Source organism: Pelophylax lessonae, assembly GCF_965119305.1.
Source record: "Pelophylax lessonae genome assembly, chromosome: 8".
Taxonomy (NCBI): domain Eukaryota; kingdom Metazoa; phylum Chordata; class Amphibia; order Anura; family Ranidae; genus Pelophylax; species Pelophylax lessonae.
Genome location: NC_138775.1, coordinates 166,992,942 through 167,013,873, shown reverse-complemented (window position 1 = coordinate 167,013,873; position 20,932 = coordinate 166,992,942). Strand labels below are relative to the sequence as shown.

Sequence of the window (20,932 nt, the reverse complement as noted above, 5' to 3'; positions counted from 1 at the left end):
AAATAAGCCTGCCTGTTGCAGTCCTCTGTGGCATGTAAACGGAGCTGTGCATAGTTCCAGTGTGCGGGGATGACTGACTCTTGCGTATCCTGTGCTGGCCAGGCAAGATGTCCAAAGAACATTTTCCAGAAGCCATTAAGATGATGCTGGTGAGGGACCCATCGTGGACGTTGGAAAAGCAAAGATTGCTATAGTAGTGCAATTGACAGACTGCGTTTTTATATAGCAATTTTTTTATTTTGCTCATTTAACTTTTAAGGATCAGGTTTCACCCTCGTCTATTAAATCTCACTCTAATAAATCTAGGAGCATCTTGGCATTAAGCTGCTATTTCTCAGATTTGCAAAGTAGCTTCCTGGGCTTCTTACTATGTTTGTTTTGCCTCTTCTGATGCCAGCTTTGGGCATAAGGGCCTTCAGGCAGCTCTTTCAGCTGCAAGCAGTCCTTAGCTTTACTTTATATGGGCCTTTGCTTTGTTTCTGTTGCTTACCTCACAGGTAGACTGCTTTTGGATGTCGCGGTTGTCTGACACCTATTTTCCTTGATAAACAATAAAGAAAATAAGATTTTTGTAACGTAAAATCCCTTTTTCTCTTACGTCCTCTGACAGTCGCCGCCACCTCTAAGTCATCACTATTGGGTATTGACTTCCGCTCCGAAGGAGTAGCTAGGCATAAGACTTAGTCAAAAAGAACAAAGGCATTTGCATATACACACCCATGGGGGCTGTCCCACTAGGTCAATACCCCCCAGCAGTGACCACTCCCAACTCAGTTTCTTTCTGCCTAGCGTCAGGAGGAGTTAGGCTTCCCTCTGCTGGGGCTACAGTCTCATCTAATCTCTTTCTTTGATTTTCTTTGAAAATGTCAGTTTTTTCTTACTTTACTAGCTGTTTATTTTGTCAGCTTAGTTTTAGTCGACTCTTCAGAAGAAGATGGATTCATGCGGTGCTGGGATTCGGACTGACCGCCCTGGTTCTCCAGGGCAGAGGGTCAGATGGACCCCCAGCCCGCTGTCGAGCGTTCAGCCGTGGTTCGTCCTGGCATTATGAATGACCCATCCCTGCTCGCAGCAGGGATGCAGCCGTGAGGTGGCTACCTCACTGGACACATCTGCGATGCGGCAGTGTAATGTCCCTGGCTAACGGCATTCCCTGTCAGATGACAGCGGCTTTCCGTTCTGAGAGGCTCCCCACGCTATCTGGTACAGGTAAGTACTTCTGTGTGGGGCCTCTGTCTGGGGTGGCAGTCCTGTGTTGCTGTGTGTCCCCCATGTCTGTGCCGGTGTGGGCCTCCCTGTTGTGATCCCTGAGGGGGTTTGTTTTTTTGTACATGCGCTGCGCTATGGTGCTGTGTGTGTGGGAGCCCCTTTTCCCTATGTCACTTAGATGTTTTCACTGGGGGTGCAGACGGTGTGTGTGGCGGCCGCAGCGGGAGAAAAACCTTGCGGTCTGCCATCTTTACTTTGGGCAGGCATGTTGGCTTCACTGTGGGCTGCTTTACATGCTGTTTTGGCGCCATCCGACGCCATCTTGCGAGTGGCCGAACGATCGTTCCGCACGTGATCAGTGGCCATTTTCCCGAAGTCTCCCATTCAGTTCTATGGGCAGCCATTTTCCCTGAGTCATTTGCAGCTTATAGTTCAGCCTCTCATGACCTCACTGAAGCAGCGAGCTAGGTGGTAACACTCTGTGGGCTCTGCAGACTGTCTCTTCCGTAACCTTCTGTTTTGTCATTTCTGGATCAGTTTTTTCTTCTCCTCTTGGGGGTCTTTTGTCACTGTCTTATAGGGCTGCGCACTCCGCAGCGGTGTTAAAGGGACAGTACCCTTTTTTTTTTTTTTACTTGGGCATGATTTGGCCACTGTAATGGCGTCCTTAGTGTCCAAAATGGAGGTGATGATGGCTGAACGTGCTGCTGGAAAGAGACCCAGATTATCTCTTTCCTCTGATTCAGAAGGTGATATGGCTGCTGCGGCGGGCGTGCCCTTTTCAGGGTCTCGCTCATCCTTAGGAGGTCGGAGGGGGAAGCGGAGGTGGAGGGGGTGGATGATTACCCCCCGGGGTCGCCTGAAGAATGCGCGACCATGGCTGCATTGATTGATTTCTGTAAAGGAAACTTTACACTACATTTGGAGGATGATCCCAGTCCTCCGGCGTTGTCTCCCCTTGGAATGCACAGGACCCGCAAGTCGGCGCAGGTTTTTCCCTGCCCTGCTGAGTTTCATTACATCATGAACCGCACCTGGTGATTCTGGTGGCGCCGGACTGGCCACGCCGCTCCTGGAATGCCGACGTTGTTCACCTGGCAGTGGCGCCTCCGTGGCGGCTGCCAATGCGGGAAGATCTCCTGTCTCAGGGTCCAATCTTCCATCCTGCTTTACAGTCGCTGGCCTTAACGGCCTGGCTGTTGAGACCCAGGTCCTGAGGGTTACGTCCACAAAGCTGGACTATCTGGGCCTGACTCTGAACTCTGCCTTAGCCAGAGTGCTCCTTCCTCTGGATAAACTCCCAGAAATTGCAGGTTGCAATTCGTCATCTGCTTTTCAGTAGATGGTCATCCCTCTGGACTTGCATCCGGGTGCTGGGCCTGATGGTGTCTACCTTCGAGGCCGTTGCGTTTGCACAGTTCCATACGAGGTCCCTGCAAAGGGAGATTTTGGCCAAATTGGATAAGACCCCGCAGTCTCTGGACAAGACCCCGCAGTCTCTGGACAATCAGATCCGGCTGAGTCTGGGAACAAAGGAGTCCCTGATATGGTGGCTTTGTTCTCCAGCGCTTCGGCTGGGCAAATCCTTCCTCCCTTTGTATTGTACAGTGGCCACCATGGATGCCAGCCTGTGTCGGGCTGGGGAGGCGTCCTCTGCAAGCCTTCTGCTCAGGGGATCTGGGCGCTGGAAGAGTCCAGACTACCGATCAATGTCTTGGAACTCTGAGAGATCAGACTAGACCATTTGACAGATTGTCTTCAGGGTTGTCCAGTGTGCATTCAGTCGGACAATGCCACAGCCATGGCTTATGTCAATCACCAAGGGGGCACAAGAAGTGTCCTGGCAGCTCTAGAGGTAGCCAGCATTCTAAGGTGGGTAGAACGGTTCGTTCCATTATTCTCTGCCGTACACATTCCGAGGGTGGAAAACTGGCAGGCGGATTACCTCAGTCGGCAGGCGTTGGACCAAGCGGTGTGGTCCCTACATCCCAAGGTGTTTCATCAGTTGTGTATCCGGTGGGGCATCCCCGAGGTGGATCTGTTGGTATCTCGGCTCAACAGAAAGGTGCAGAGGTTTGTTGCTTGGTCAAGGGAACCTGTGGCAGACACCACAGACACGCTGGTGGCCCCTGATTTACGCTTTCCCTACTCTCAAGCTTCTCCCATGACTTCTAACCAGGATCGAGGCAGAAGGGATTCCGTTCATCTTAGTGGCTCCGGACTGGCCTCACTGGGCTTGGTACACCGATCTGGTGTGGCTGGTCACCGACGTTCTATAGAAGCTTTCTCTCAGGGAAGATTTTCAGTCCTAAGGACCAATTTTCCATCCTGCTTTACAGTTGCTGTCTTTGACGGCCTGGCTGTTTAACCCCAGGTGCTGAAGGATAGAGATTTATCTGAGTTGGTGATTCCTACACTGTTAAAAGCTAGGAAATCTACTATCGTACGTGGAAAAGACATTCAATGTGCTGTGTGAGTCTCTTGGGGTTCATCCTCGCTCCTTCTCGGTGGCTTGGATCTTGACCTTTCTTCAACGGCGGTTTAAACAGAAATTGACCTTGAGTACGATCAAAGGCCAGGTGTTGGCTTTGGGAGTCTTCTTTCAACGACCTTTGGCCACACACTCCCTCGAGCGTACCTTTCTTCATTTTGTTTCTCCAGTGCGGTCTCCGTTGTCGCCTTGGGACCTCAATTTGGTGCTTTCTGCCCTCCAAAAGCCTCTCTTTGAGAACCTTCGGGAGATTCCCCTGCTTAACGCTGACCCTTTTTGGTGGAAATTACCTTTGCGCGCAGGGTGTCTCAACTGGCGGGGTTATCCTGTTAACCTTATCTTGTGATTCACAGAGATAAGGTGGTTGTTCGCCCCTGTCCGTCGTTCCTTCCAAAGGTTGTCTCATTTGAATGAAGACATTGTGTTGCCTTCCCTGTGTCCCAGGCGTAAACATCCAAAGGACATTTCCTTGCATGCATTGGATGTGGTCAGGGCAATTAAGGGTGTACCTGGCAGCTACAAAGTCTTTCAGGAAGTCAGACTCACAATTTGTGCTCACGAATGGGCCTCGTAAAAGGTTGCTCGCTTCCTCTGTGACAATTTTCAGATGGATCAGACAGTGATTCAGGCCTATTCCCAGCAAGGGTCAGGTTCCTCCTTTCCTTCTTAGGTGCACTCTACTAGGGCACTTGGTGCCTCCTGGGCTTTCCATAATCAGGCGTCAGTGGCGCAGGTTTCAAGGGGCCACCTGGTCAACGGTGCACACATTCACAAAGTTGTATAAAGTGGATGTTTTGGCACCTGCGGATGCTTTTTTTTTTCTGCAAGGTTTTGCAGGCTGCTGTTGAGAGGACCTGATCCTCTTTGAGGGTTCTATTGTTTTTTTCAGGTGGGCTCAAGTTGTTTTGGTTGAGCTCCTGTTGCCTGGTTGGCTACTGTTTAGCCTTGAGAATTTCTTATTTGTTCCCAAACCACATGTTTAACACGGCTGTGGGACGTCCCAACAATTATGAAGATCAGAAGCTGTCAGTCAATGGACGACTGAGAAAATGGGATTTTTGACTTACCGTAAAGTCCATTTCTCTGATGTTCGTTGACAAGACACAGCACCCACCCCTCTGTGGAGCTGTAATTCATTGGACACTACAATTGCCAAGACACTCAAGATTTCCTACAACGGTGTGTACTACTTCCTTCAGAGAACAGGCTCTAACCAGAATAGAAAGAGAAGCGGGATCCTCCGATGCACAACTAAGCAAGAGGACAAGTACATTAGAGTCTCTAGTTTGAGAAATAAGACGCCTCACAGGTCCTCAGTTGGCAGCTTCGTTAAATAGTATCCTCAAAAAGCCAGTCTCAACGTCCACAGTGAAGAGGCGACTGGAACGCTGGCCGCCTAGGCAGAGTGGCAAAGAAAAAGCCATATCTGAGACTGGTTAATAAAAGGAAAAGAATAACATGGGCAAAAGAACAGACATTGGACAGAGGAAGATTGGAAAAAGTGTTATGGACAGACGAATCTACGTTTTGAGGTGTTTGGATCACACAGAAGAACATTTGTGAGATGCAAAACAAGTGAACAGATGCTGGAGGAGTACCTGACGCCATCTGTCAAGCATGGTGGAGGTAATGTGATGGTCTGGGGCTGCTTTGGTGCTGGTAAAGTGGGAGATTTGTTAAAGGTATAAGGTATTTTGAATAAGGAAGGCTATCACTCCATTTTGCAACGCCATGCCATACCCTGTTGAGAGCGCTTGATTGGAGCCAATTTCCTCCTACAACAGAACAATGACCCAACGCACACCTCCAAACTATGTAAGAACTATTTGGGGAAGAAGCAGTCAGGTGGTATTCTGTCTGTAATGGAGTGGCCAGCGCAGTCACCAGATCTTAATCCTATTGAGCTGTTGTGGGAGCAGCTTGACCGTATGGTACGTAAGAAGTGCCCATCAAGCCGATCCAACGTGTGGGAGGTGCTTCAGGAAGCGTGGGGTGAAATTTCTTCAGATTATCTCAACAAATTGACAGCTACAATACCAAGGTCTGCAAGGTTCTAATTGCTGCAAATGGAGAATTCTTTGAGGAAAGCAAAATTTGAAGGACAAAATGTATTATTTCAAATAAAAATCTTTATTTCTAACCTCGTCAATTTCTTGACTATATTTTCTATTCATTTTGCAACTCATTTGATGAACAAAAGTGAGTTTTAAATGGAAAGCATGAAATTGTCTGGGTGACCCCAAACTTTGGAACGGTTGTGTGTGTGTGTGTGTATATTGTATATTCTTATATATATATACACACACACACATACAGTACAGACCAAAAGTTTGGACCCACCTTCTCATTCAAAGTTTCTTTATTTTCATGACTGTGAAAATTGTAGATTCACACTGAAGGCATCAAAACTATGAATTAACACATGTGGAATTATATACATAACAAAAAAAGTGTGAAACAACTGAAAATATGTCCTATTCTAGGTTCTTCAAAGTAGTCACCTTTTGCTTTGATTACTGCTTTGCACACTCTTGGCATTCTCTTGATGAGCTTCAAGAGGTAGTTACCTGAAATGGTCTTCCAACAGTCTTGAAGGAGTTCCCAGAGATGCTTGGCACTTGTTGGCCCTTTTGCCTTCACTCTGTGGTCCAGCTCACCCCAAACCATCTCGATTGGGTTCAGGTCCGGTGACTGTGGAGGCCAGGTCATCTGGCGCAGCACCCCATCACTCTCCTTCTTGGTAAAATAGCCCTTACACAGCCTGGAGGTGTGTTTGGGGTCATTGTCCTGTTGAATAATAAATGATGGTCCAACTAAACGAAAACCGGATGGAATAGAATGCCGCTGCAAGATGCTGTGGTAGCCATGCTGGTTCAGTATGCCTTCAGTTTTGAATAAATCCCCAACAGTGTCACCAGCAAAGCACCCCCACACCATCACACCTCCTCCTCCATGCTTCACGGTGGGAACAAGGCATGTAGAGTCCATCCGTTCATCTTTTCTGCGTCGCACAAAGACACGGTGGTTGGAACCAAAGATCTCAAATTTGGACTCATCAGACCAAAGCACAGATTTCCACTGGTCTAATGTCCATTCCTTGTGTTCTTTAGCCTAAACAAGTCTCTTCTGCTTGTTGCCTTTCTTTAGCAGTGGTTTCCTAGCAGATATTCTACCATGAAGGCCTGATTCACACAGTCTCCTCTTAACAGTTGTTCTAGAGATGTGTCTGCTGCTAGAACTCCGTGTGCCATTGACCTGGTCTCTAATCTAAGCTGCTGTTAACCTGCGATTTCTGAGGCTGGTGACTCGGATTAACTTATCCTCCGCAGCAGAGGTGACTCTTGGTCTTCCTTTCCTGGGGCGGTCCGCATGTGAGCCAGTTTCTTTGTAGCGCTTTATGGTTTTTGTGACTACACTTGGGGACACTTTCAAAGTTTGCCCAATTTTTCGGACTGACTGACCTTAATTTCTTAAAGTAATGATGGCCACTCGTTTTCCTGTACTTAGCTGCTTTTTTCTTGCCATAATACAAATTCTAACAGTCTATTCAGTAGGACTATCAGCTGTGTATCCACCTGACTTCTGCACAACACAACTGATGGTCCCAACCCCATTTATAAGGCAAGAAATCACACTTCTTAAACCTGACAGGGCACACCTGTGAAGTGAAAACCATTTCAGGTGACTACCTCTTGAAGTGTGACTCTACAATTTTCAGTCATGTAGTAAAAACTCTTTGAATGAGGTGTGTCCAAACTTTTGGTCTGTACTGTGTATATATGTGTGTGTGTATATGTATATGTGTGTATGTATGTATGTGTATATATATATATATATATATATATTACACACAGATGTATAAATATAAAGTCTGTCTAGTGACTATTTTGCGGTATCCTACTTATTGCGGTATATCAGGAAAATACTACATTATGGTCATAGAACAAAAATGCATTAATCAAATTACAGGTAATGTTTGTTACAGCTGTGCGAATTGAGACATATTTTTTATGAATAGACCCCTAAGTGTTTAGGTACGTGATTTCCTGCAGCTTATATCAATTTAAGTATTTTGCTCTTCTTTATCAGCAACTGAACCATCCAAATGTCATTAAATATTACGCTTCCTTCATTGAGGACAATGAACTGAATATAGTCCTGGAACTGGCCGATGCTGGGGACCTATCTAGGATGATAAAGGTATGTGGGCAGTGAATTGACTTAAATGGGAAAGGCTCTTTCCCATACAAAGTGAGTGTTTTAAGATGAATGGTTTTTGCAGGTATTCTGTTGTGCAAGTGCTTTGATGAATGTATGTTTATTATTAAAATAAATTGGAACATTAGGCCCATTTCACAAAGCCAGCATACTAGGATAAGAATTTATTTAAAAAAAAAAAAAAGTGGCTTATTTTTAGTGGAGTCTAACATGTTTTGGAAATTATTTGCCCGACTAAAAAATAAAAATCCTTTTTCTTTATTAAAATTTTAATGCTTTCTAAAAAAAAAAAAAAGCGCATTGTTTGAAAGCTTGCTGGTACCTAGTACTTGATTGATGTAAAGTGCCTTGAAAAAGTATAAATATTCCTCGAAATTTTTCACGTTTTGTCATGTTACAAACAAAAATGTAAATGTCCTTTGTTGGAATTGTATGTGATAGACCAACGCAAAGTGGCACATAATTAAGTGGAAGGAAAATGATAAATGGTTTTCAAAATGTTTTACAAATAAACATCTGAAAAGTGTGGCGTGTATTGGTATTTAGTCCCCCCCCCCCGAGTAAATACTTTATGGAACCACCTTTTGCTTCAATTACAACTGCTAGTCTTTTGTCCATTCTTATTTGCAAAATAGTTCAAGCGCTGTCAGATTGGATGGAGAGCATCTGTGAACAGCAATTTTCAAGTCTTGTCATAGATTCCATTGTAGCTCTGGCTGTATGTTTAGGGTCGTTGTCCTGCTGGAACATGAACCTCCACCCCAGTCTTAAGTCTTTTGCAGACTCGAACAGAATTTCTTCTAAGATTGTTCTGTATTTGGCTCCATCCATCTTCTCATCAACTGTGACCAGCTTTCCTGTCCCTGCTGAAACAAAGCATCCCCACAACAGGATTTTGCCGGCACCATGTTTCATGGTTGGGATGGTGTGTTCAGGGTGATGGGCAGTGTTAGTTTTCCGCCACACATAGCATTCCGCTTTTAGGCCAAAAAGTTCAATTTTGGTCTCATCTGAGCACCTTCTTCTACTTGTTTGCTGTGTCCCCCACATGGCTTCTCGCAAACTGTAACTAGACTTTCTATGGAGTTCCAACAATGGCTTGCTTCTTGACTCTTCCATAAAGGCCAGATTTGTGGAGTGAAAATGAAAAAAGGAAAAGGAAATTTAAAATTTGATTTTTAAAATTGTGTAATCAGTAAAAGTGTAATCAATAATAATGATAATAATAAAGTGTAGGAATATCCTAAACCAGAAGCAGCAATCCAACACGTAAAAAGTGAATGATGAAAAAATAAATTAATTAACTAATAGATTGCGCTCTACTGAAACACCTAATATATAAACGTGAATAAAATTACACATAAAATGGAATCCTAATCTGTGCAATAACACAATATTTAGGAAAATATGTACAAAATGATCAAGTGCAAACGATGCAAACAATCTATAGTGCACTGAATACAATATTAGAAAAAATAGAAAAAATGTGCAAAATTTAGCAATATTTGTGCAAGCAATGCTAATAAAGTGCAATAATTCCAAAAGTGCAAATATCAAGTGATGTTGGAGTGATAGTCCCCAAAAGGTGCAAAATTACTGAAAAATGTCCATAGCTGGATAATTCGCCAGATGTTCCATATATAGACACAGAATGTCCAAATGTAGATGGATAAGATCACACTTGGTAGCAATATACACCTCCACCAGATCACCCAGAGTGTATAAATGCTTACCAGACTCCGTGGACCCCTTCAGTTATAGGGGGTCTAACAGGCAAGTAGATCAGACACCAGGCTTCAGAATCGGCATCAACTTCCTATACTTCAAAACAATTCCTCCTCCAATAGCAAACAATCGAGGAGTAGGCTCCCACACAATACCCCAAAAAGAAAGGAGGATCTCGATAGTGAAGTATGTAATAGTAAATAGTTTATTATAAAAGAGATGCACTTACAAATGTAGATGATAAACAGGGCATTTAGTATTGTCATGGTCTCCGGGCTAGGAACGCCTTCCGCGTTCCATCTGCGTTCCACCGGGAGACGGGAATGACGTTATGGCGCAGTCACGTCCTACGTCCCGACGTGTTTTGTCAGCTCATATTCTGACATCGGGACGTAGGACTTGTGATTGCGCCATAACGTTTTTTCCGGCTCCCGGTGGAACGCGGAAGGCGTTCCTAACCCGGAGACCGTGACAATCCTGAATACCCTGTTTATCATCTACATTTGTAAGTGCATCTCTTTTATAATAAACTATTTACTATTACATACTTACTATCGAGATCCTTCTTTCTTTTTGGGGTATTGTGTGGGAGCCTACTCCTAGATTGTTTGCTATTGGAGGAGGAATTGTTTTGAAGTATAGGAAGTTGATGCTGATTCTGAAGCCTGGTGTCTGATTTATCTACTTGCCTGTTAGACCCCCTATAACTGAAGGGGTCCACACAGTCTGGTAAGCATTTATACACTCTGGGTGATCTGGTGGAGGTGTATATTGCTACCAAGTGTGATCTTATCCATCTACATTTGGACATTCAGTGTCTATATATGGAACATCTGGCGAATTATCCAGCTATGGACATTTTGCAGTAATTTTGCACCTTTTGGGGACTATCACTCCAACATCACTTGATATTTACACTTTTGGAATTATTGCACTTTATTTGCATTGCTTGTACAAATATTGCTAAATTTTGCACATTTTTTCTATTTTTTCTAATATTGTATTCAGTGCACTATATTTTGTTTGCACGTTTGCACTTATATGATCATTTTGCACATATTTTCCTAAATATTGTGTTGTTGCACAGATTAGGTGGATTCCATTTTATGTGTAATTTTATTCACGTTTATATATTAAGTGTTTCAGTAGAGCGCAATCTATTAATTATTTATTTATTTTTTCAGATTTGTGGAGTGTACGACTAATATTTGTCCCGTGAACAGATTCTCCTGCCGGAGCTGTGGATCACTGTAGCTCCTCCAGAGTTTCCATGCACCTCTTGGTTGCTTCTCTGATTAATGCTTCCCTTGCCAGGCCTGTCAGTTTAGGTGGACGGCCACGACTTGGTAGGTTTGCAGTTGTGCTATAATCTTTTTTTCCCATTTTCAGATGATGGATTAAACTGTGCTTAGCTTGGGATGTTTTTTAATAACCTAACCCTGCTTTAAACTTCTCCACAACTTTATCCCTGACCCGTCTGGTGTGTTCCTTGGCCTTCATGATGTTTGTTCACTAAGGTTTTCTAACAAACCTCTGAGGGCTTCACAGAACAGCTGCATTTTATACTGGGATTAAATTACACAAAAGTGGACTTTATTTACTAACTAGACATTAAGCCGTTAAATTAACGGGCGCTAGAACATATGGCTGACTGAGCGGCTCTCGCTTATCTCTTTTTTCTCTTACGTCCTCCCACAGTCGCCGCCTCTTCATATTCGTCACAATGGGGTAATTGACCTTTCTCCGTAGGAGTAGCTAGGCAACAGAATATGTCAATATTAAAGCTTTTAACATATCCCACCCCCAGGGGGTGGTCCCCTCAGTCAATACCCTCCTGCTTCCTGTTCCATACCTCAGTTTCATTGACTAGCTGTTAGGAGTTAGCTGGATGTTTCTGTGCTGGGGCATTTTGTCTCAGCCTTTATCTTCTTTTTGATTTTATTTGAGTTTTTTTCTCTCTTTACTTAGCTGTTACTTTTGTCAGCATTAGTTCTTCTGATGAAGAGGATCTTGCGGGCTGGGTCTCGGGCTGGCCCCCCTGATCGCAGGTTGTGTGCCAGTGGCTTCCCAGCCTGCCATCGAGCGTTCAGTCAGGTATTTTTTCCTGGCGTTGGTGAACGACCCATCCCTGTTCGCTGCAGGAATGCTGTGGTGAGGTGGCTACCTCACTGGAGGCCATGCGGTTTCGCACCGCAGTTCTACTGCGTCTTGGCTGCGACTCTCCCTGTCACATGTGCAGTGGCTTGATCGCTTGTGCAGGTTCCCCACGCCATTCAGAAGGTAAGTGTACTCTGTGTGGGGACCTGTCTGTTTGGTGGGTGTCAGTCTGGGACTGTGTAACCCTGCATGTCTGTTCACACTGTGGGACTCCCTGTCTGGATGCTGCTGTGGGCTGCAAGGAGGGGGGCTGTGATACACTGTTCTGTGTTACTAACTGTGTGATTTCTCTGTGTGACATGCTATATGTTGTAGGGCATGCTGTGGTACATGTTTGTGCAACATGCGGCGGCCGCTGCTGCGGTCCGCCATTTTAATGTTAACTACAGGCTTATGAGGGCTTCTCCTATAAGCTGGGAGCGGCGGTTTTGGCGCCAAACGCCGCCATTTTGGCGGCGATCGCTCCGGCCTCATGTAGCACTGCAATTACCTCCTCCCCCGGCTGCCATTTTCTTGTAGCCTTCCATAGGCTTTATAGGAGCGGCTTCTGGTACATCACTTCCTTTTCCCTGGGCACACCGATCGATACAGCAGCAGCAGTGATCTCTCCAGGTTTTTATCCTCCTTAGTCCTGTGTCCTTGCCTAAGTTTGTAGTTTTCCCTGTGGGGGTCGACTTGTGCAGGGGTGTGTGAGCGGTGGGCTGCGCTCGCCGCGCTTTTAAAGGGGCAGTTACCCTTTTTTTTCTCCTACACACTTCTGGGGGCATGGATTCTCAGGAAAGCAAGTTTCCTCCCCCTTTACTGGGTGGTCAAAGGGCTGCTGCTGTTTCCCCTGAGGGGGGCGATTTGGCCACAGTTGTGGCTAACCTGGCTGCTCAGGTGCAAATGCTTGTGGCTGCTCAATCCACTAAACGGCCCAGAGTTTCACTATCCTCTGATTCAGAGGGCGAAAGTGATGGGGCTGCTATGGCTGGGGTCCCCTTATCGGGGTCCCGTTCGTCCCTGGACTTTGCAGGGTCGGAGGTGGATGCAGATGTTGAGGGGGTTGATGATTCTCCCCCTGGCTCGTCTGAAGAGCTTGCAATCATGGATGAATTGGTTGCTTCTATCAAACAAACGCTGCATTTACAGGATGAACCGTGTCCACCTGCCGTTCTGGCTTCTAATGGGACACAGCGGAGGCGCAAAACATCGCAGGTTTTTCCTTGTACTGAGGATTTTCAGCGCGCTGTTAGTGAACAATGGCGCAATCTAAAGAAACCTTTTGCTGTGCCGAGTAGGTTCAAGCTGCATTATCCCTTCACACCCGCCACTGATGAACGTTGGTGTGTGCCGCCTCCGGTGGATCACGCGGTGGCGGTTTTGAATAAATCTACTGCGATTCCGGCAGAGGATACCCCGGTGTTCCGGGAACCTACGGACAGGAGACTGGAGTCTCTTGCCCGTCATACTTACTCGGTTACCGGTTCCATGCTGAAAGCTATTTTTGCTTCCCTTATGGCACCTCAGGCTGTCGCGGGTTGGACGCAAGTACTCAGGCGCGTCCTGGTGGCTGATTCTGCCCCGCCGACGACTTTGGCAATGGTGGATCAGATCCATCAGGGGGTCATGTATTTGTGTGATGCGGAATTGGATGTAATTCCTTTGGCTGCACGTGTGCACAGCGTGGCGGTGTTGACACGCCGTTTGATTTGGCTAAAATGTTGGTCTGTGGACCAATCGTCTCGCAAGACTTTGGCTAATTTGCCCTATTCGGGATCTCGTCTTTTTGGCGAATCGCTGGATACGCTGATTAAGGGGATCTCTGGGGGTAAGAGCACGCTCTTGCCCCAATCTCACAAGGCTAAGGGCGCTCAAGGTAAGAAGCACGCTTCGTTTAGGCCCCCTCAGGGGTCCTTTCGTGCCTTTCGGTCGCACTATAAGGGAAAACCCTTCAAGGGTCAAGGCTCCCAAAAGAAACCGTGGGCAGGTAAGCAGAAGTCCGGGCAGTCCGGTTCCGCTGCCCATAACAACGCGGCCTGAAAGGACGCCCTCACCCAGTTCTGGGGTGGGGGGACGTTTGCTCGGTTTTCTTCAACCCTGGCTGGCCTGCGTTCGGGACAGGTGGGTTCAGGAGATCGTTCGATCCGGGTACAAGATAGAGTTCCTGTCTCGGCCAGCGAACAGGTTTTTTCCCCTCAAACCTTCAACTGTCTCCGGAGCGTTTGCGGGATCTGCACCTGGAGGTGCAGGACCTGCGGGCTCAGGGAGTGGTGGTTCCGGTGCCTCATCGGGACAGATTTCGGGGGTTTTATTCAAATCTGTTCACTGTGCCCAGAAAGGAGGGCAAGGTACGTCCAATTCTGGACTTGAAAGCTCTGAACCGCTTTGTGCGGGTTCGCAAGTTCCGCATGGAATCCCTGCGCTCGGTGATGGCTGCTCTAGTTCCAGGAGAATTCATGGCCTCCATCGACTTGAAGGATGCGTACCTACACATCCCCATTTTCGAGGGTCACCAAAGGTACCTTCGTTTTGCCATTGCGGAGGATCATTATCAATTTGTGGCGTTACCCTTCGGTCTCGCTTCGGCTCCGCGGGTTTTCACCAAGGTGCTTGCACCGGTTCTGGCCTTACTGAGAGCCCAGGGTATCTCAATCCTGGGATATCTGGACGACATTCTGGTTCGGTCTGCGACCAGTCAGGGTCTGGTGAAGGACCTGTCCGTCACGATGCAAACTCTGCAGGAATTTGGTTGGACGATAAACTTCCCAAAATCGACGCTGTGCCCGTCGGTTCGTCTTCCCTATCTGGGTATGATTCTGGATTCGGTTCAGGCAAGAGTCTTCCTACTGGAAGACGAGCTCAAAACGCTTCAGGACGAAGTCAGATCCCTTCGGGAAATTCCGTGCTCATCCCTTTGGACGGGCATGAGGTGTTTAGGTTTGATGGTCTCGGCTTTCAAGGCGATTCCATTCGCCCAGTTTCACACGAGGGATCTCCAGGCGGAGATCCTGTCCAAGTGGGACGGGCGACTACAATCTCTGGATCTTCAGATATCCTTGAGTCCTCGCACGAGAAGCAATCTTCTGTGGTGGCTGCAGTCCCCGGCGGTGTCGGGGGGCAAGTCTTTTCGTCCGCTTTCATGGACGGTGATCACCACGGATGCCAGCCTGTCGGGCTGGGGTGGTGTTCTGGGCGTTCTATCCGCCCAGGGAACTTGGTCGGAGGAGGAATCTTCCCTTCCGATAAACGTTCTGGAATTGCGGGCGATAAATCTTTGCCTTCAACGCTGGACGGACAAGCTTCAGGGCTGTCCGGTTCGGGTTCAGACGGACAATGCCACAGCGGTGGCCTACATCAACCACCAAGGGGGCACCAGGAGTGCTCGAGCAGCTCGGGAAGTGGCCGACATTCTGTCTTGGGCCGAGACGCACGTCCCGGCGATAACGGCAGTTCACATTCCAGGGGTGGACAACTGGCAGGCGGATTATCTGAGCCGCCAGACTCTGGACCAGGGGGAATGGTCGCTCCACCCGGAGGTTTTCCAGATGTTGTGCGCGAAGTGGGGTCTTCCGGATGTGGACCTGTTCGCGTCTCGTCTGAACAACAAGGTGGGAAGGTTCGTGGCAAGGACGCGCGATCCTCGGGCAGACGCGTTAGTGGCTCAGTGGCATCAATATCGGCTGGTTTATGCATTCCCACCAATTCAGTTGCTGTCCCGGTTCCTTCGCAGGTTGTCCTCGGAACCAAAAACGGTGATTCTGGTGGCGCCAGACTGGCCTCGCCGGTCTCGGTTCGCAGACCTCGTGAATCTGGCGGTCGACGCTCCATGGCGTCTGCCGCTTCGGGAAGATCTTCTGTCTCAAGGACCGATATTCCATCCTGCTTTACAGTCGCTGGCTTTGACGGCCTGACTGTTGAGACCAAGGTCCTGAAGGATAGGGGTCTCTCTCCGGAGGTCATTCATACTTTGATCAATGCTAGAAAGGCCTCTTCGGGGAAAATATACTACCGTACTTGGAAGGCCTATTTTGCCTGGTGTGAGTCCAGGGGGTATTCCCCTCGCTCATACTCGGTTTCGAGAGTGTTGGCTTTTCTTCAAACGGGCGTGGACCAGCGTTTGGCGTTGGCCACGATTAAGGGTCAGATTTCTGCTCTGGCCGTTCTTTTTCAACGCCCTGTGGCGTCTAATTCTCTGGTTGGCACCTTTGTTCAAGGGGTGCGACACCTGGTCCCTCCTAGGAGGGAGCCTTTGCCTCCATGGGACTTGAACCTTGTTCTGTCCGTGTTACAACATGCTCCTTTTGAAAAAATCAGGGAGATCTTGTTGCCTCTGTTGTCCAAGAAGGTCGCTTTTTTGGTGGCGATCACTTCGGCTCGCAGAGTTTCGGAGCTGGCGGCTTTGTCCTGCAGGTCTCCGTATCTGGTACTCCACTTGGATAAGGTGGTCTTGCGACCTAATTCTTCTTTTCTTCCGAAAAGGATTTCGGAATTTCACCTCAATGAGGACATTGTCTTGCCTTTTCTTTGCGCGGAGCCTAAGCATCCGAAGGAGGTGGCCTTACATTCTTTGGATGTTGTTAGGGCGATCAGGGTTTACCTGAATTCGACAAAATCCTTCCGCAAGACGGATTCTCTCTTTGTCCTTCCTGAGGGACCTCGGAAGGGCATGGCGGCGTCGGCTTCTACCATCGCCAAATCGATCAGACAGACCATTGAGCAGGCATATGCTTTGAAGGGGAAAGTTCCTCCTATGCCTGTGAAGGCGCACTCTACTAGATCTCTGAGTACGTCTTGGGCCTGTCATCATCGGGCTTCTGTGGCCCAGGTGTGTAAGGCGGCGACTTGGTCGTCCGTTCACACCTTCTCAAAGTTCTACAAAGTGGATGTTCAGGCATCGGCAGATGCTTCCTTTGGCCGCAAGTTTCTTAGTGCGGCAGTACCTTAAGGTCCCTTGTTTTTGGGCCCTTGGCTGTTTGGGATGTTTTTATCCCTAGGTTATTTGTTCTTCCTGGGTTGTTGCTCCAGTTGAGCAAAGTTTTCCCTAAAACGTCTTTCAGGACAGCACCTTAGAGAGATGGCTCCTCCCTCTCCTCATCAGGAAACACCCCATCCACCAGATTTTAAAAGGAGGCTTCTCCCACCATTCATCAGTTTTTGTGTTTCCTCCGGCCGAGGAACACCTCTGTGGGGAGCTGGGCTCTTAAGGTGCTATCCTGAGAGACCGGGCTTCCTACGTCCACCTACCCTTTTTTGGAGACGATTGCTTCTCCCATTCACGCGACCGACTGCAGTGCATGGGCTCCTTCTTCCTCTTCAGTGCTCTAGGCTGAGTCAAGACCCCGCAGAGCACAGCCCTGGGAAGGCATCTTGGAGGAGCGGAATGTTTTTTCTTAGGTTTCCGCCGCCTTTTTTTTTTTTTCAAATTTGCCGCCATTTCTCCGGATCGAGTGACGCTCGTCCGGACCGGAAGTGAGGTTCCGGAAAGGGCAGCGTTCTGCAGGGGGCGTATGGCGTCATTTCCGCCGGACGCAGAGGAAGAAGGGAGGAGCAAGCTGGTGCCTTATTCCGGATCCGGTCCAGTGCAGGTGCGCTTTGGTCTCCGGAACCGGTACCGAAGCCACGGGTGATACCGCTGCCAAGCGATGGAAGCTTCTTCAGCGAGTGGGACAGGCACAGGCACCAGTAAGGCCCAGGTAAGGGGTGTCTTTTATATGGCCTATCTTACTGTGGGGTCTCTCTCCATCCCTTTTACTTTCCCCCCGGTGGCTGGGGGCCTGTCAGGGCACATGGGACTTCCTTTAAATGTCTTTCTGTGCACCTTTGGTGGCCCTGAGAATCAGGCTGACTTTTAAGAAGCATGTGTATGTTTTCCCATTCATGTCTTCCAGGCTAAAAGCTCTGAAACTGTTTTCAAGAGAAAGTGTCCTTCATGCAAAGCAAAGTTGTCGGAAAGTTGGAAAAAGACACTTTGCCAGGGATGTATTGATGCTCTAGTAAAGGAAGAAGCATCTACAGTTTGTGGCGATTTAGTCGCATCTGTAAGGAAGGAATTGGATGCTACCATCCAATCTTTTCGGTCATCCCTACAGGACCCTGCCCTGAGTCAGCCATCAGCCTCACTGTCCTCTCAGGGTTCACAATTGCTTCCTTCGGTGGGGACAGAAGGGGTTCCTTCCACCCAAGGAGATAATTCCCCCTCACATTCCAAGGAGGATTCAGAGGAAGAAGAGGAGGGAGGGGCACAAAGCAGGCCCACTAAATACAAACTATCCTTAGAGCAAGTGGATGGTCTCCTGAGGGCAGTTTACATCACCCTGGGTCTAGAGGAGGAAAAGAAGGAACTGTCCCTACATGACAAAATGTATGCAGGCTTGGAAGAGCCTAAGGGCCGTATCTTCCCAGTGCATCAGACCATCTCAGATGCAATTAAACATGAGTGGACTGATCCGGAAAAGAAAACCTTCTTCCCTAAAGCCTTTAAAAGGCGATTTCCTTTTGATGAGGACCCAGGAGCTCCCTGGAATAAGATGCCAAAGATTGATGCAGCCTTCTCCCAGGTTTCTAGGTCAACAGACCTAGCATTTGAAGACATGGGAATACTGAGGGATCCCATGGATAAGAAGATGGACCAGCAACTTAAGAGATCCTGGCAATCCATCATGGGGAGTCTGAAACCTGCCATGGCAGTAACCTGTGTGTCCAGGAATTTGGAATACTGGCTTAGCCAGCTAAAAGCACACATCACAGCAGACTCGCCTAAACAGGAAATTTTGGATTCCTTTTCCACGCTCTCCACGGCCATAGCCTTCATTGCTGACGCTTCAGCAGAGTCAGTGAAGATGACAGCAAGATCTGCAGCTTTATCCAACTCAGCCAGAAGGGCTCTTTGGTTAAAGACATGGCCTGGAGATACAGCTTCTAAAAATAAGCTGTGTGGACTTCCTTTTCAAGGGGATCTACTATTCGGGCCTGGGCTAGACTCTGTTCTAGATAGAACAGCAGACAAAAAGAAGTCTTTTCCTGTGAAGAAGAAACAGGCAGCAAAGAAGCTTTTTCGACCTCAAAAAGCTCAGCAAAATAGCAGACCCCAGGAGAAGAGAAGAAACTGGTCGACACAAAAACCCAAAGGGAAAGGAGGTGTTCTCTTCCATCCTCCTGTGTCAACCAACAAAACACAATGACAAGACATTGCCGGTGGGAGGAAGATTGAGGGAATTCCTCCCCTATTGGGCAGCCATAACAGAAAATCAATACATTCTGGGTATGCTGTCCCAAGGCTACAACATAGTTTTCAGAGACGCCACCCGAAAGGTTCTTTGTCACAAACCTCCCAAGAGATGCAGAAAAAGCCCTGGCTATGATGGACCTGTTAAAGGACCTGAGGCGACAGGGAGTTGTCTGTCCAGTTCCAGTGGAGGAACAACATCAGGGATTTTATTCCCACATATTTTTGATAAAGAAACCATCGGGGGATTTTCGTCTTATACTGAATCTGAAACCATTAAACAGGTCAGTTCTGTACAAAAAGTTTCGAATGGACTCAATTCTTACAGTCAGAACCCTGTTAACAAAAGGATGCTTCATGGCATCAATCGACTTAAGGGATGCTTACCTACATATCCCTATTGCCCCTCACTCACAGAGATTCCTAAGGTTGGCAGTAAATCTGGGAAAGGAAATGCTCCATATCCAATTCAAAGCACTCCCTTTCGGGCTATCATCCTCCCCTCGTATTTTTACGAAGGTAATGGCAGAGTGTCTAGCTCCCCTCCGCCTTCAGGGAATCTCTGTGGTGCCTTACCTGGACGACCTGCTTTTCTTTGCCCCGTCAAAGGAAAAACTTCAAGAGGACCTGCACAAGGCAAGAGGTCATCTAGAAGCTCTGGGATGGATAGTGAACATCAAGAAATCGAATCTCACACCGGCTCAGCGGGTTCAGTTCCTAGGGTTTCAGTTATGCTCTGTGGAACAAAGAATCTTCCTACCAGAAGACAAACAGGTCAAAATACAGAATTTGGTAGCAAGGCTACAAACAAATCAGTGGTGGTCGATCAGAGAGATCATGTCAGTCCTTGGAAACCTGACTGCATCAATTCCAGCTGTCCAATGGGCAAGGCTGCATTTTCGACCACTCCAATATTTCCTCCTCAGAATCTGGGATCACAATCCAGAGACTTTGGACTTAAAGGTAAAAATCCCCACCAAGGTCAAGAGGTCCCTTTGGTGGTGGAGAAATCGGATAACCTTGTCTCAGGGTTTGGCCTGGTCCTTCCCGGCAGACCAGAGGTTAACAACGGATGCCAGCAGGTGGGGGTGGGGAGCCCACTGGAACCAAAACCTGGCACAGGGGGTTTGGTCTCAGACCGAGACAAGAAAATCCTCAAATTGGAAGGAATTAAAGGCAGTCGGCCTAGCCCTAACTGCCTTCTCTCAAAATCTTCAGGGGACTCATGTTCAAGTCCTTTCAGACAACGCCACTACAGTGGCATATCTAAACAAGCAAGGGGGCACAAGAAGCAAAACCCTACAGCTTTTGGCAACGGAAATTCTGCAATGGGCGGAAAGGCAGTTACTTTCCTTGTCAGCAATCCACCTAAAAGGTACACTAAACAGTGTGGCGGATTATTTAAGCAGGCAGAAGATCCGAGAAGCAGAATGGAGCTTGAACCCAGAAGTCTTCATGTTGATAACCAAGACTTGGGGAAAGCCAGAGGTGGATCTGTTTGCAACGAAAGAAAACGCAAAACTTCCACTTTACTTCTCACTCCACAGAAACGACAACTCTCTGGGAGTAGATTCCCTGGCACATCCCTGGAGGTTCAGGTTGGGGTATGCCTTCCCCCCCTTCCAGCTCATTCCGTTGGTATTGAGAAAAATCCAAATGGAAAGAGCCTCAGTGATCCTGATCACACCTTATTGGCCCAAAAGGGTTTGGTTTTCGACTGTCCTTCAACTATCAGTCAAACCTGCTTTTCAGCTCCCTCTTCGTCAAGACCTACTGCTTCAAGGTCCAGTCTATCATCCAGAAGTGGAAAAGCTAAAGCTCACCGCCTGGTATCTGAGGAGCAACTGCTGAAAAGGAAAGGATTTTCAGACGCATTAATTGCTACTCTACTTTCCAGTAGGAAAAAAGTCACAAGGAATATATAT

General features: G+C 47.6%; 1 protein-coding gene across 1 annotated transcript in view; it reads left to right on the top strand.

The window, feature by feature from the left end:
- The window catches only part of NEK7 (NIMA related kinase 7), a 243,809-nt gene that overhangs the window by 54,164 nt on the left and 168,713 nt on the right, over positions 1-20,932 (top strand). Inside the window, exon 3 of the mRNA XM_082264886.1 lies at positions 7,790-7,900. Coding sequence (XP_082121012.1) covers positions 7,790-7,900 — 111 coding nt within the window. The remainder of the gene's footprint in view (positions 1-7,789; positions 7,901-20,932) is intronic.